Below are 13,303 nucleotides of genomic sequence, written 5' to 3'. Positions count from 1 at the left end.
TCAGGGCAGCCTTTCCCTGCTCCTATCAATTTGAGTTGAGCAACAAACATTTTGACCAAATATCAGCTCCATGGCTCAACTCACAGTTACGGTGCCCACAAAACAGAATCTCAGCAAAGCAACTACTGGCTATGGGAAGAGATCAGGGACTAACATCAGGAGAAAAAATAAGTTTTTCAGTCCTGGATTTCCAAGTTGACATCCCCAGGGCAAACCAGCAGGTTGGGAGGGTAGGGCGGGGTGGGTGGGGGCTGCGGAGGGAAGGGGGCTGCCGTCTGTCTGATCAGACCTGGGGCACACCCAAAGAACTCTCCTAGCTTGGGATCCGGTCAGGAAGAAACCAGGACGGTCCCTTTAGGAGGGTGGGCAGGGCTATCTGCCCGGGGGACTGCGGCCGCCCCTGCACAGCAGGCCATCGATTGTACCGGAGGCAGGGTGTGGGGAAAACGGGGCAAGGCCAGCCTCTCAGCAAGGCCAGGAAGCCATTCACTTGGATCCTGGATTTTACTAACGGATTAAACGTGGCATTCTCTCCTTCCCCCATCCGTTACAGACCTAAAAATAGCTCGTCCCAGAGGGGCCGGGAGAGGCTCCACCTCTTCTTGAGGTTGGGCGGGGCGGCTGTAGTAGGAGCTGGAGGCACCAGAGACCCCAGGCCACTAGCTGACCGGCGCACGGAGGAGCTCTCTGTCCGCGGCCCCGCAGGTTGGCGGCACTGGAGTGGGCCGGGCAGGCTCTGCCTCCGCCGCAGAGGGCGCCCGGGCTGCGGGGGGCTGGGGAAGCATCCCGGGAACGGCGGGCGGTGAGCATTCGGGGAACCATCTCTGGGCTGTCTGGCGCGGTGGAGCAAGTCTGGAGGCGGGACGTGGAGCGAGTAGGGGAGCCGCCACCTCGAGACGTCTTCCCGCCGCCCGCGGCTCCAGGAGACCCCACGGTGAGCCGGCCGAGCGGGAAAACTATGCCAGGAATTCGTCCCGGGAGCGGGGCGGGTGGGTAGCTTGGCTGCAGTCCGAGGGATCAGCGATTCGTGAGGTTAAACATTAGCGGGGGCGAACTCCCCGCCGGGGTGCAGCAGGGCGCGGGAGGAGCCGGCTGCGTGCGTCCGCGCTGCCCAGGGCGCGCCCTTCTGGCCCGGCGCCGCCCTGCACCCCGGCCCCCTCGGCCTGCTCCGAACCGCGGCGCCCCGGGAGGGAAGGACCCGCGCGTGGGGGCGAATGACAGGATGCCCCAAGACTCGGCTTCACTGGGAAGACGGCCTTGGGTTTTTACTTTTTGAAAAAAGAAAAGTGATTTGGGAGGGCTTGATGATCTGAGTGCCGTAGGTAAAGGAGGATTCTTTTAGTAATGAGGTGATTTAAAAACAATCGCATTGGCATCTTTCGTTCCCCTTCTTTCTTTCCTGGGCTGGACCTCAGCAGGAGGCAGACGTGGTATTTTCATCCTGAGGTGGCTGCGCATAAAGTCCACCGAAGACCTGCTCAGTGCAGGACAGGGGTCAGGAGGCAGGGCAGAGGAGGGGGTCGGAGGCTGCCTGGGCAGGGCCTAGTTCACGGAGCACTTCCTAGGGGCCCACGGCCTAGGCTGCCCCTGCCTGGTCTCCTGGAATTCGATTTCTAACAGGACTTTGGAGAGAGCCCTGGGAAGTATGGGGTGTTCTGACTTGGCTTCTCACACCCTCATCTGCAGATAGGGTGGGTGATCTCTCCCTTCTCTGTTGCAGCCCCTAGCACCTCTCGCACCCCTCCCGGATGTGAGGACTGGCCAATGAGAACAATCCTGCTTAGGGAAGGCTGATCCTCCAGTCAAGTGGCTGATAAGGGGCCTTTTGTCTGTCTTGGTCAGACACCTCCCTCATATGGAAATATTTTTTGATACTATCTAACTTGATAAAATGCCTCATGAAGTTGTATGCTTCAGGTTGGGAACAGAAATCTGAATTCATGTGGGCACCATAACTGTGGGTTGTGCCATGGAGCTGATATTTGGTCAAAATGTTTGTTGCTCAACTCAAATTGATAGGAGCAGGGAAAGGCTGCCCTGAGGCTTCTTGTGGACTCCTTGCAGAGATGGTTAGTCCTGGCCAGCCTGGCTAAGCACTCACAATGTCTCCTGTCCCTAGGCCTGGCAACTCTAGTAGTTCTGGCTTAGTCACTGAAGGTGAACTCCATGGCAAAGAAAACGCTAGTATGGTCTAAGCCAGTTTTCTTTCACATGTGAAAATCAATTGTTTGTTTGTTTTACAATTCTGCATCTGGGAAGACAGGACATGTCAGTATTCATTCTTCATCTCTAAAACACTCCCAAGAGACATCAGTCAAATACTTACCCCTATTTTTATTTTAAAGAAAATCCTTTTGTGGCAAAAACTTAATAGGTATTTGATAAAACCATGGCCACTTAAAAATATCTCCTTAAAGTTGCTGGGAATAGGAGGCCAGGTGTAAGGAGAGCACTGTGCCCAGTGGAGGGGACCTCTGTCTTGCTGCTTGAAGGTTCTAGGAGTCGCTGCAGCCCCCATGAGGGTCAGGGAAGAGTGGAAAAGGAGAACACAATGGAATCTGAGAATAAGGCTAAGCTCTGCAGTGGTAGTACTTCAGGAGAGCCCCCAGGTCCCTGTCATCTCTGTTGAGGTCGCTGGAGCTCCCTTGCATACTGTGTGTGCATAGCCTGTTTGCAAACTGTGTGAAGGTTTCCTTGGCAGCCACAACAATTAGCATTAATGACATGCCTGAGCTCCCCTAGTGGGCACCGCTGTAGTTAGCTTGGGAGCCAGGGCAGGTTTGTAAATGATTGCCTGGCAGCCACCTTGGAAACTTGGCTCCCTCAAGTTCTCCTCTTGACTGCATTCTTGAGGAAACAGAAGAGACAATAAGGTGGTGATGTTGTTGTTGTTGTCTAGCTGTCGGTTTATGTTAAAAAAAAATAAGGTGTTTGGCCAATTTTGAGGAAGTTATTTTTGACAGATTATTGGTGGGCTGGTTTTAGAAGAACCATAAAGTCTCCAGGGATTGTTTCACAGTGGGATGGCTGCCTTGTGAGGTGGTGAACAACTTGTCACTGGGAGTGTGCAAAGCAAGGGTGGTAGATGGGTTTTCTATATTCTAGATGGGTGTGGGATTGTCCCAGGCAGAAACCAACTCTTAACAATGAAGCAAGTTTGAATGTTAGCACAAATATTCTTTTGGGTCCCTTATTCATAATATTGGTCTAGGATTGGGAAGTTTCCCAAAACCCTGTCAATATATCTAAAGGTGATTAAACAGCTTCAGTTTTCCTAATGACAGTGAGTCATTTCTTCTCTCTTTTTCGTTTTTGAGACGAAGTCTCACTCTGTCGCCCAGGCTGGAGTGCAATGGCGTGATCTCGGCTCACTGCAACCTCTGCTTCCCAGGTTGAAGTGATTCTCCTGCCTCAGCCTCCCGAGTAGCTGGGACTACAGGCATGGACCACCACGCCCAACTAATTTTTGTATTTTCAGTAAAGACAGGGTTTCGCCATGTTGGCCAGGCTGATTTTGAACTCCTGACCGCAGGCGATCTGCCCGCCTTGGCCTCCCAAAGTGCTGGGATTACAGGCGTGAGCCACTGCGCCTGGTTGACAGTGAGTCATTTCTTCCTTGTGTTTCTATTCCCAGATGTGAGAAAAGCAGTCTGCTCACAATTCAGTCTGGAGAAAGCACGATGTCCTTGCCCCTTGGGTATATGGTTTCCAGGTAACGTGCAACACTCTCATTCGGCTTTTTGTCTGCCTATCCTAATCAGGACGCAAGCTGTGGAGCTGAGTCGGGTTCAGACAAGCCCTGCTGAAATACCTGGAGAATTTAGAATCCCCAACATTAACCCTGTCGTGATTTGCTGTAAACTCTGTCAGCGCTTGCACTTTGGTCAAGAAAACTCAGGTATTGTAATTTCCGTAATGGAAAATAATTTGTATATCATCATTATAATTATGATAATTATTAAGAGTTTGGCATAATTCAGAAGCTCTGGAGTCAGATAGAACTTGGTTTGAATCTTGGCTTCATTATTTAGTAGCTGAGTGAGCAGGGCCCTTAGCTTCTCTGAGCCTCAGTTTCTACATCTGTGAGATGAGACGAACCATAGCCATCTACAAGGCTATATGAGTTTAGAATTAGTACTTTTAAAGGCTGGCACAGTGCCTGGCATATAGATGTTTGATAAATGTTACGTATTATACTATCATCATATCATCACAATCATCTTCAAGTTCCACAGTTCTGCTCCATCTTTTTTTTTTTTTTTGAGACAGAATTTCGTTCTTGTTGCCCAGGCTGGAGTGCAATGGCACAGTCTCTGCTCATGGCTCACTGCAACCTCCACCTCCCGGGTTCAAGCAATTCTCCTGCCTCAGCCTTCCAAGTAGCTGGGATTATAGGCGCCCACCACCACGCCTGGCTAATTTTTGTATTTTTAGTAGAAATGGGGTTTCACCATGTTGGCCAGGCTGGTCTTGAACTCCTGACCTCAGGTGATCCACCTGCCTCAGCCTCCCAAAGTGCTGGGATTACAGGTGTGAGCCACCACGCCTAGCCCTGCTCCGTCTTATAATGCCAGAGCTCTAGGACATCTAAGAATTGGACCCTTAGGGTTCTAGAAAAAGACATGAGTAATACTTTTGAGGTGCATTAAAACCTCATGAACTCAGACCCCTAATTTTGTGTAGCTAGGAGTGGAGCTGCCACCTTCTGTGTTTATGGAGTATGCTCAGAGTGTAAGTACGAAGGTTTCAGGTCTGCTCAGGAAGCAAGCTGCAACACTGAGGCCATATCTTGACAGTCAGCGTGGGCACTGTGACTTCTCATTGATATGCCTGATTTCACCTGCTGGGACTCCTGCACTCTCAGCTCTTATTAGTAGCCCATGGGATTAGACTCTGGATGCAGATGGTCAACAAATCAAGCATTTACTAAGTCTGAATGGCATTTCCCTCCAATGAGTCCGAATGAGGGATTCCTAACTCAGCTTTTACTCTTTATCCTAACTCTTGGCAGTCCATAGCCTCATTTCTTCAAGACCCTAAGAATAATAGAATTTTAAGTCAGATATTCTGAGATTTCAACAATTTTGCTCCGTTCAGTAGCAATCTGGGTGCCAGGTAATGGGCTGAGGACTGGGATACAGCAGATACGAATAAGCCATGGTCTCAGCCCCTGTAAAGTTCATAGCCAGGGGACTGGGGGAGGAAGGAGACAGAAGTGTCCTGGTATAGGCCCCTCCTTGGTGTTCCCAGAGAACCCTTTCCCAGCTCCTGTCTTGGCACTTGCCGCTCTGTGAGTTAATTTCTGTGTATTTTTCTGTGTCTCTGGAGAAAAAAACTTTGGAGCCAGACACTGTCACTTACTAGTTGTGTGACTGTGGGAAAGTCACTTCCCCTGTTTGTTTCCTCTCTCTGTTTCCTCTCTTTGTTCACTCTCTGTTTCTTCATCTGCATAATGGGTTGTTGTGAGAATTAAGTGGGATAATACATGTAAAGCCTTAGCACTGTGTATGGAAAATAATAGAATTCCAGAAATGTGAACTATTTTTATTAACAACGGCAGGGATAGTTGCCCAGGTCATCATTGATCCCGAGTGCCAGTCATGATGCCTGGCACTTAGTAGGGCCTCAGGAATCATTTGTTGACGGGATGGAGATATGAATGTTGCAGAAACACCCTGACAGACAAAGTGTATGCTCTGCGCTCTGGAAGCCCAGGGGAGGGGCAGGGAACTTTGACTGTGAGCTTAGCAGGGATATATGGTGATAATCATTTATTTATTTATTTATTTATTTTATTATGGGAAGTTTTTTTTTTATTATTATACTTTAAGTTCTAGGGTACGTGTGCACAACGTGCAGGTTTGTTACATTATGTATACATGTGCCATGTTGGTTTGCTGCACCCATTAACTCGTCATTTACATTAGGTATTTCTCCTAATGCTATCCCTCCCCCAGCCCTCCGTCCCCCAGCAGGCCCAGGTGTGTGATATTCCCCTTCCTGTGTCCAAGTGTTCTCATTGTTCAATTCCCACCTATGAGTGAGAACAGGCGGTGTTTGGTTTTCTGTCCTTGTGATAGTTTGCTCAGGATGATGGTTTCCAGCAAGGACTTCATGAGTAAAATACCAAAAGCAATGGTAACAAAAGCCGAAATAGACAAATGGGATCTATTTATTTTATTTTTAATTTTACTTTAAGTTCTGGGATACATGTGCAGAACGTGCAGGTTTGTTACATAGGTATACATGCATGGTGTTTTGCTGCACCTATGAACCCGTCATCTAGGTTTTAAGCCCTGAGAGCTGGGATATCAGGAAGCCCGGTGTGTGATGTTCCCCTCCCTGTGTCTGTGTGTTCTCATTGTTCAACTCCCACTTATGAGTGAGAACATGCCGTGTTTGGTTTTCTGTTCCTGTGTTAATTTGCTGAGAATGATGGTTTCCAGCTTCATCCATGTCTCTGCAAAGTACATGAACTCATTCTTTTTTATGGCTGCAGAGTATTCTATGGTGTGTATGTGCCACATTTTCTTTATCCAGTCTATCATTAATGGGCATTTGGGTTGGTTCCAAGTCTTGGCTATTATAAATAGTGCTGCAATAAATATATGTGTGCATGTATCTTTATAGTAGAATGATTTATAATCCTTTGGGTACATACACGGTAATGGGATTGCTGGGTCAATTTGTATTTCTGGTTCTAGATCCTTGAGGAATCGCCACACTGTCTTCCATAATGGTTAAACTAATTTACACTCCCATATGGTGGTAATCATTTATAAGCAGGGCCTTGAAACATGCATCGACCTTTAGCTGGAACAAAAGGAGGTGGCAAAGGACCATCTATACCAAGAGGCAGCATAGAATAGAGGCCAGCCCATACTGGAGCCAGGCTGCCTGGGTGTGAATCTTGCCTCTGGATCTTGGGCAAGCTTCTTTATTTCTCTGGCTTAGATGATAATAGTACCTCCTCAAGGGCTTGTCCTGAGAAATATATGAGCGCTTCTTTGTAAAGCATTTAAAAACAGTGTCTATACATAAAATAAACAGCCCAGAAGTATGAAAGTGTGGAAGGCAAGTAATATGGTAAATGGGAGATGCAGCTAGAAAGGTACTTTTGGAAACAGTTCATCAAAGTCTTTGAATATCACTCAGTGTATTTGGAATTAGCCAATAAGGAACACAAAATCCATTCTCCTGTGGCTGGAGCTCAGTAGTGGTTTCCCACTTTAAACAGGGCCTTCACTCTCAGGTTTGCCACAATCCCTAATGTTTCCTAGCCCAGCACTCCACAGATTTAGTGGTTCTAAATCAGTAAGTCTGGGAATCTGCATTTCTAACAAATTCCCAGGTGATGCTGATGCTGCTGGTCCAGAGACCAAACTTTGAGAACCACTGCCTTATTGTATCTTGGACACTAAGATGGAGAATGAGTTGCCATTTATCGTCACACATGTACTGTGGTTTCTTTCATATCTGCTACATTTTGTGCATTTAATGTTACTTTTCTGGCCCTGGTGGAACTTGGGTTTGCAATTCCTGGCATAATCAGTATGGAATGGTTGGGTATAAGATCACAAGAGACCGAGGGGCTAGAGAGAAAGAGATTTGGGGGTGACTGAGGCTCAGCCTAGAGCAAACCTATAGTAGCTGAAGCTGTGAGCTCATTCCTGGGGATAGTGTGCAGGAAGAAATGGGTTGCAGGTGGATAGCAGAATATCAAGGGGGCACTGGCATGCCCTGTCATAAAAGAAAGGGGAAAGAATAGTCACTGCTTAAGGAAGAGCATTCAAAGAGGTAGGAGGAGAGATGAGAGAGAGAGTGGCTGATGGAGAGTTCTTAACTTTATTATTAGAGAGAGGACTGTTGGCAAACATCTGAGGCCAAAGCTTAAATAGTTAAACAGTACAGTTCTCAGGTGAGCTCACCTGAGAGCTGGGACATCAGGAAGCAGGTGTCTTGTTACCCTTGCCCACAGCATGCCTGGTAACCTGCTGTTGCTCTGAGGCACAGCTTGTTGTGAGCAGTCGTCTCTGAGGCTCTGGTGGCACAGTTTGCAGCTTTGGAGCTAAGCATGGTGAGTATCATGTCACCCATCTCTACTCAAAATACAAAAAATCAGCCAGGGGCGGTGGCGGGCGCCTGTAGTCCCAGCTACTTGGGAGGCTGAGGCAGGAGAACGGCGTGAACCTGAGAGGCAGAGCTTGCAGTGAGCCGAGATCGCACCACTGCACTCCCTCATAACATGGCAGAAATGTGCTAGTGTTCTCATGGCCATGGTGGGGGTGCTTATGTCTGGCTGGTTTTCTTTTTGGAGTACTTGTTGGGAAAGAGTATCTTAAAAAGGGAAGGATGGAGCTGAAACTGAAAAGGTGGGCCAGTGGCATCCTGTAGGCAGTCTCAAGACCAGGCTAAGAGGTTTGCGTTTGGTACAATGGGAATAGGGAGCCATGCTGAGCTCCAGGGTGGGGAGCAGCTGTGTGGTTAATATGGCTCCATAGCCCAGGACCTGAGCTTGGGCTGGGCACACATAGGCATACTATAAATGTGGAGTGAGTAAATGGATGAATTGGAGGTTTAGGGGATAAAGGATGATAATCTGATCAAAGCAAAATTTTAGGAGGAATAGCCCCAAGAATCAGTGTTGAGTGGTTCAAAGTCCATAAGCTTTGGTGCCAGATGAACCTACAATTACACTTCAAATCTGGTCTCCTGTTTTCATCCATTTTGTACTGCTGCAACAGAATGACACATACTGGGTAATTTGTAAAGAAAAGAAATGTATTTTTCACAGTTCTGGAAGCTTGAAGTCCAATATCAAGTCCAATATCAAGCTTGAAGTCCAATATTGGGCAAGGGCCTTCCTGCTGCATCATCTCTTGGTGGAGAGTGGAAGGTCGAGAAAGCATAAGAGCAAGAGGGGAGGGGACTGAATTCCTCCTTTCGTCAGGAACCTACTCCTGTGATAACTAACCCACTCCTACAATAATGACATTCATCCATTCGCAAGGGCAGAGTCTTCGTGACTTACTCACCTCTTAAATGTCCCATCTCAACACTGCTGCATTAGGGATTGAGTTTTCAACATATGACCTTTGGGGGATGCTACTGAACTGCTCCAGAAACCAGTTTGCTTATTTGTAAAATGAGAATAATAATACCTGTTTGTAGGTTTGTATTAGGAGTTTGTATCTAGCACAGAGGGTGGCACTCCCTGCAGAGTTGCCATTGTTATCACTGAGCACCTTCCCCTTGCATCTTCTCCAAGTCTCATAGCACCCTGTGAGGTAGGCAGGGCTGGCCTGTCACTGCCTTTCACAGAAGACGGAAGAAGACAGTGGCTCAGTGGGGTCAGGGGCTGTTCCTGGAGGCCCTTCTCTCTCTCTCTTTCTCTCTCTCTCTTTTTTTTTTTGGCCAACCTAGTCCTACCACTTTTTTTTGAGACGGAGTCTCGTTCTGTCACCCAGGCTGGAGTGCAGTGGCGCGATCTCGGCTCACTGCAAGCTCCGCCTCCCAGGTTCACGCCATTCTCCTGCCTCAGCCTCCCGAGTAGCTGGGACTACAGGTGCACGCCACCAGGCCCGGTTAATTTTTCTATTTTTAGTAGAGACGGGGTTTCACCATGTTGGCCAGGATGGTCTCAATCTCTTGACCTCATGATCCACCCGCCTCAGCCTCCCAAAGTGCTGGGATTACAGGTGTGAGCCACCGCGCCCAGCCTAGTCCTACCATTTTTTAAAGGCCTTCTTCCTTCTGAAGCTGATGACTTCTTTGACTTTCTATTGCACTTTTTTAAGTGCACTTTCTATTGCACTTTTTAAAGTCTGAGTCATGGGCCGGGTGTGGTGGCTCATGCCTGTAATTCCAGCTCTTTGGGAGGCTGAGGTGGGTGGATCACGAGGTCAGGAGTTTGAGACCAGTCTGGCCAACATAGCGAAACCCTGTCTATACTAAAAATACAAAAAATTAGCCAGGTGTGGTGGAGTGTGCCTGTAATCCTGGCTACTCTGGAGGCTGAGGCAGGAGAATTGCATGAACCCGGGAGGTGGAGGTTGCAGTGAGCCGAGATCGCGCCATTGTATTTCAGCCCGGGCGACAGTGAGAGACACTGTCTCAAAAAAAAAAAAAAGAAAGAAGACTGAATCATATAATCTCGAAAGACTTGATTAAATAGGGTAAAATGTACCTCTTGTTGCCTTAATCAGATTCTCACTTCTGCAAGAACTGAAATTCTATGTTTTATTTTAAAAAATAATAAAAGTGATACAAGATGATGGTAAGAACTTGGAATAGTACAGAGAGGTAGAAAGTGAAAAATAAAAGTCCTCTAATCTCCATTTTCACTTCCCAGAGGCAGCCATTGCTAATAGCTTCTTGTCTATCTTTCCAGAAACAGTCTATGCTTATGAAATAATATACATAAGTGAATCATATATATGAATTATAAATGAGCATATTTTATTTATTATAAAACTAATTATAACAAATATGAGTCTTTCATATGTATGTGTGTATATGGGTGTATATATATGTTGACTCTCCATATCTGTGGATTCTGCATCTGCAGATTCACAAACTGCGGATCAAAAATATTTGAAAGAAAAGGGTAGTTTCTTCTGTACTGAACATGCACAGAATTTTTTTCTTGTCATTATTCCTAAATAATTAAGTATAACAGCTATTTTTATAGCATTTACATTGTATTAGGTATTATAAATAATCTAGAGATGATTTAAAGTGTGTGGGAGAATGTGTATAGGTTATATGGAAATACTACACCATTTTATATAAGCAATTTGAGCATCTGTAGATTTTGGTATCTGAGGAGGGTCCTGGAACCAATCCCTCATGGACACTGACAGACTACTGAATATGTATGTGTGTGTATATATATATATATATATATATATATATATATATATATATATATATAAAATGATCATCATTGGTCTGTGAAGGCCTATTTACCTGTCTATCTGACCATCACCACCCACACACCATCCATCTATTCATTTATTTATCCCCATTCCACACTCCCATTTCCCTCCCTTCTCTCATAGACAGCCATTCTAATGTAATGTATATCTTTCACTTTGGTGAGTTATTAAATATGATTATATTAATATGTCATTACAACAGAAATAGAGGTATATATGCCTATTTTGTGTGTGTTTACATATATATATATTGGAGATTATCATTTCATATCAGTACATGTAAGTCTGCTTTATACCAATCAATAGCTGCATAATATTCCATTGCATAGAGATACATCGTACTTTGCTTTCTTCTACTTTTTCTTTTACTTTGCTTTTATAAAAGATGCTACAATGACAATTTTTTCACAATTACCTTTGTACATATGAGTTTGTAGCATAATTATAATTTTTAGTAGTGGAATGTTCAAAATTCCCATTGATATTGTCAAATTACTCTTCAGAGAGAATAGTTCATGTGCTCACCAAGAGTTTAGAGAGTAGAATCTGAGTCTTGACAAAGAAACTGGAGATCTTTTTACTTAACTGTTAAGTTAAAAAAAAAGCCCATGATGGATTGAGCACCATGTGGCAGAGACTCTCTTAAGCCCCTCCTGACAGGAGTGGACATCATTTCACTCACATTCCAGGAGAGAGAACTTAGTCATATGATCACACGTTATTGCTGGAGAAGCTGGGAAAGGTAGTTCACTCGTGTTCCACTAGAATCCTGTAGTTATAGGAGAAAGAGAAGACAGTGTAGACATTAGGAACCTTGGTCACTCACAGCAAGTTGTTGGACTTTATCCTGAGATAAAAATAGGGTTGCAGAAGGACCCATTTCTAAATTTGATAGCCACCTGCTGACAAAGGCCTTTGCCAGGCACTCCTGCAGTGGAGGTGGGCTTTGCAGAGGGGGCTCACTGAGGACCTGCAATGTGCCAGGCACTAGGCTGGGTGCTTCACTTGCCTCATTCCTCACCACAGGCCTGCACAGTGGGCCCCATGTTCCTCCTTAGACACAGGAGGCTTAAAGATGTGCAGGGACTTGCCCAAGGCAGAGCATTCAAATCCACATCTGTGTGATTGCGAAGCCCATGTTTTCTTTCCACAGCTCCGGCCACATCAGCACACACCATGAATGGTACAGCTGCTGCACAGACACCTCACTTTGCCCCGCTTAGGCCCTTGCTGGCCAGATATAGAGTAGGTGCAGCCACACACACCTCACCTAACTTGGACTCTCTTCTCATTTTCCAGGCCTTCTCTCAGCTCCTTGGTCTACTGCCGTGGCCTTGGTGCCACCCTCCTCTGGTGGTCGGCTCAGGGCTTCCTCTGCCCATGCAGTCCCAAGCTGCCACTGCTGAGGGCCTCAGTGGCCCCCTCTTTGGGGCCTACACGTTCCCCACCTTCAAGTTTCAGCCTCGCCATGATAGCATGGACTGGAGACGCATTAGCACCCTGGATGTAGACCGCGTGGCCCGGGAGCTGGATGTGGCCACACTGCAGGAGAACATTGCTGGCATCACCTTCTGCAACTTGGACCGGGAGGTGTGCAGCCGCTGTGGGCAGCCTGTGGACCCGGCACTGCTCAAGGTGCTGCGCCTGGCGCAGCTCATCATTGAGTACCTGCTGCACTGCCAGGATTGCCTGAGTGCCAGCATTGCCCAGCTGGAGGCACGGCTGCAGACCAGCCTGGGCCAGCAGCAGCGTGGTCAGCAGGAGCTGGGCCGCCAGGCTGACGAGCTCAAGGGTGTGCGGGAGGAGAGCCGCCGGCGTCGCAAGATGATCAGCACCCTGCAGCAGCTGCTAATGCAGACAGGCACCCACAGCTACCACACGGTGAGGAATCTCCATCAGGCAGGGCGAGTGGGAGGGCTGTGTGTCCCAGCCACTGGGGCAACTGTTGCCACTGGGCAGCACTGCTGGGGCCATAAGGCTGCTGGGGGGCTGTTCTCACTGGTTAGGAGCAGATTTCAGAGATGCTGCTCGTGGCCAGAGAGCCTGGGCGTGTCTCATTAGGTTATACAGTGTGTGTGTAGATTGTACATGTGTGGGAGGTGTGTGTTTTTATGGAGAGGGTGCATGTCTAGTGTATGTATATGCATGAATGTATGGAGAGTGTGTGTGTTTATAAACGGTGTGAATATATGTATGTGTTTAATGTGTGTGTGTGTGAATACTTGAAGGGTACCTGTGTGTGTATGTAGGGTGTGTGGTATGTAATGTGTGCTCGTACTATATTATAAAAGATACAACTCTGCAGCATGTATAAAAAGGTGTATTAATAGTGTTTGTGACCAAGAAGCAGCTTCTCTGCTCCTTCT

At 47.0% G+C, this 13,303-nt stretch overlaps 1 protein-coding gene across 8 annotated transcripts in view; it reads left to right on the top strand.

Moving 5' to 3' along the window:
- Positions 1–347: 347 nt before the first annotated feature.
- Positions 348–13,303, top strand: part of DZIP1L (DAZ interacting zinc finger protein 1 like) — a 71,900-nt gene continuing 58,944 nt past the window's right edge. For 4 of the 8 annotated variants that reach the window (XR_010139251.1, XM_063722222.1, XM_063722223.1 and 1 more), the window contains exons 1-3: positions 348–934; positions 3,762–3,898; positions 12,237–12,818. Coding sequence is in view for 7 of the 8 variants with exons in the window: in XM_063722222.1 (XP_063578292.1) it covers positions 12,318–12,818 (501 nt within the window). In the remaining variant the exon portion in view is untranslated. The remainder of the gene's footprint in view (positions 935–3,761; positions 3,899–12,236; positions 12,819–13,303) is intronic. The other 4 variants (XM_024245419.3, XM_063722221.1, XM_054552682.2 and 1 more) reach the window with 3 other exon arrangements.

The sequence above is a fragment of the Pongo abelii genome, chromosome 2, assembly GCF_028885655.2.
Source record: "Pongo abelii isolate AG06213 chromosome 2, NHGRI_mPonAbe1-v2.0_pri, whole genome shotgun sequence".
Lineage (NCBI taxonomy): Eukaryota > Metazoa > Chordata > Mammalia > Primates > Hominidae > Pongo > Pongo abelii.
Note: the sequence above shows the minus strand (reverse complement) of the source record. Positions and strands in the feature narration are given on the sequence as shown.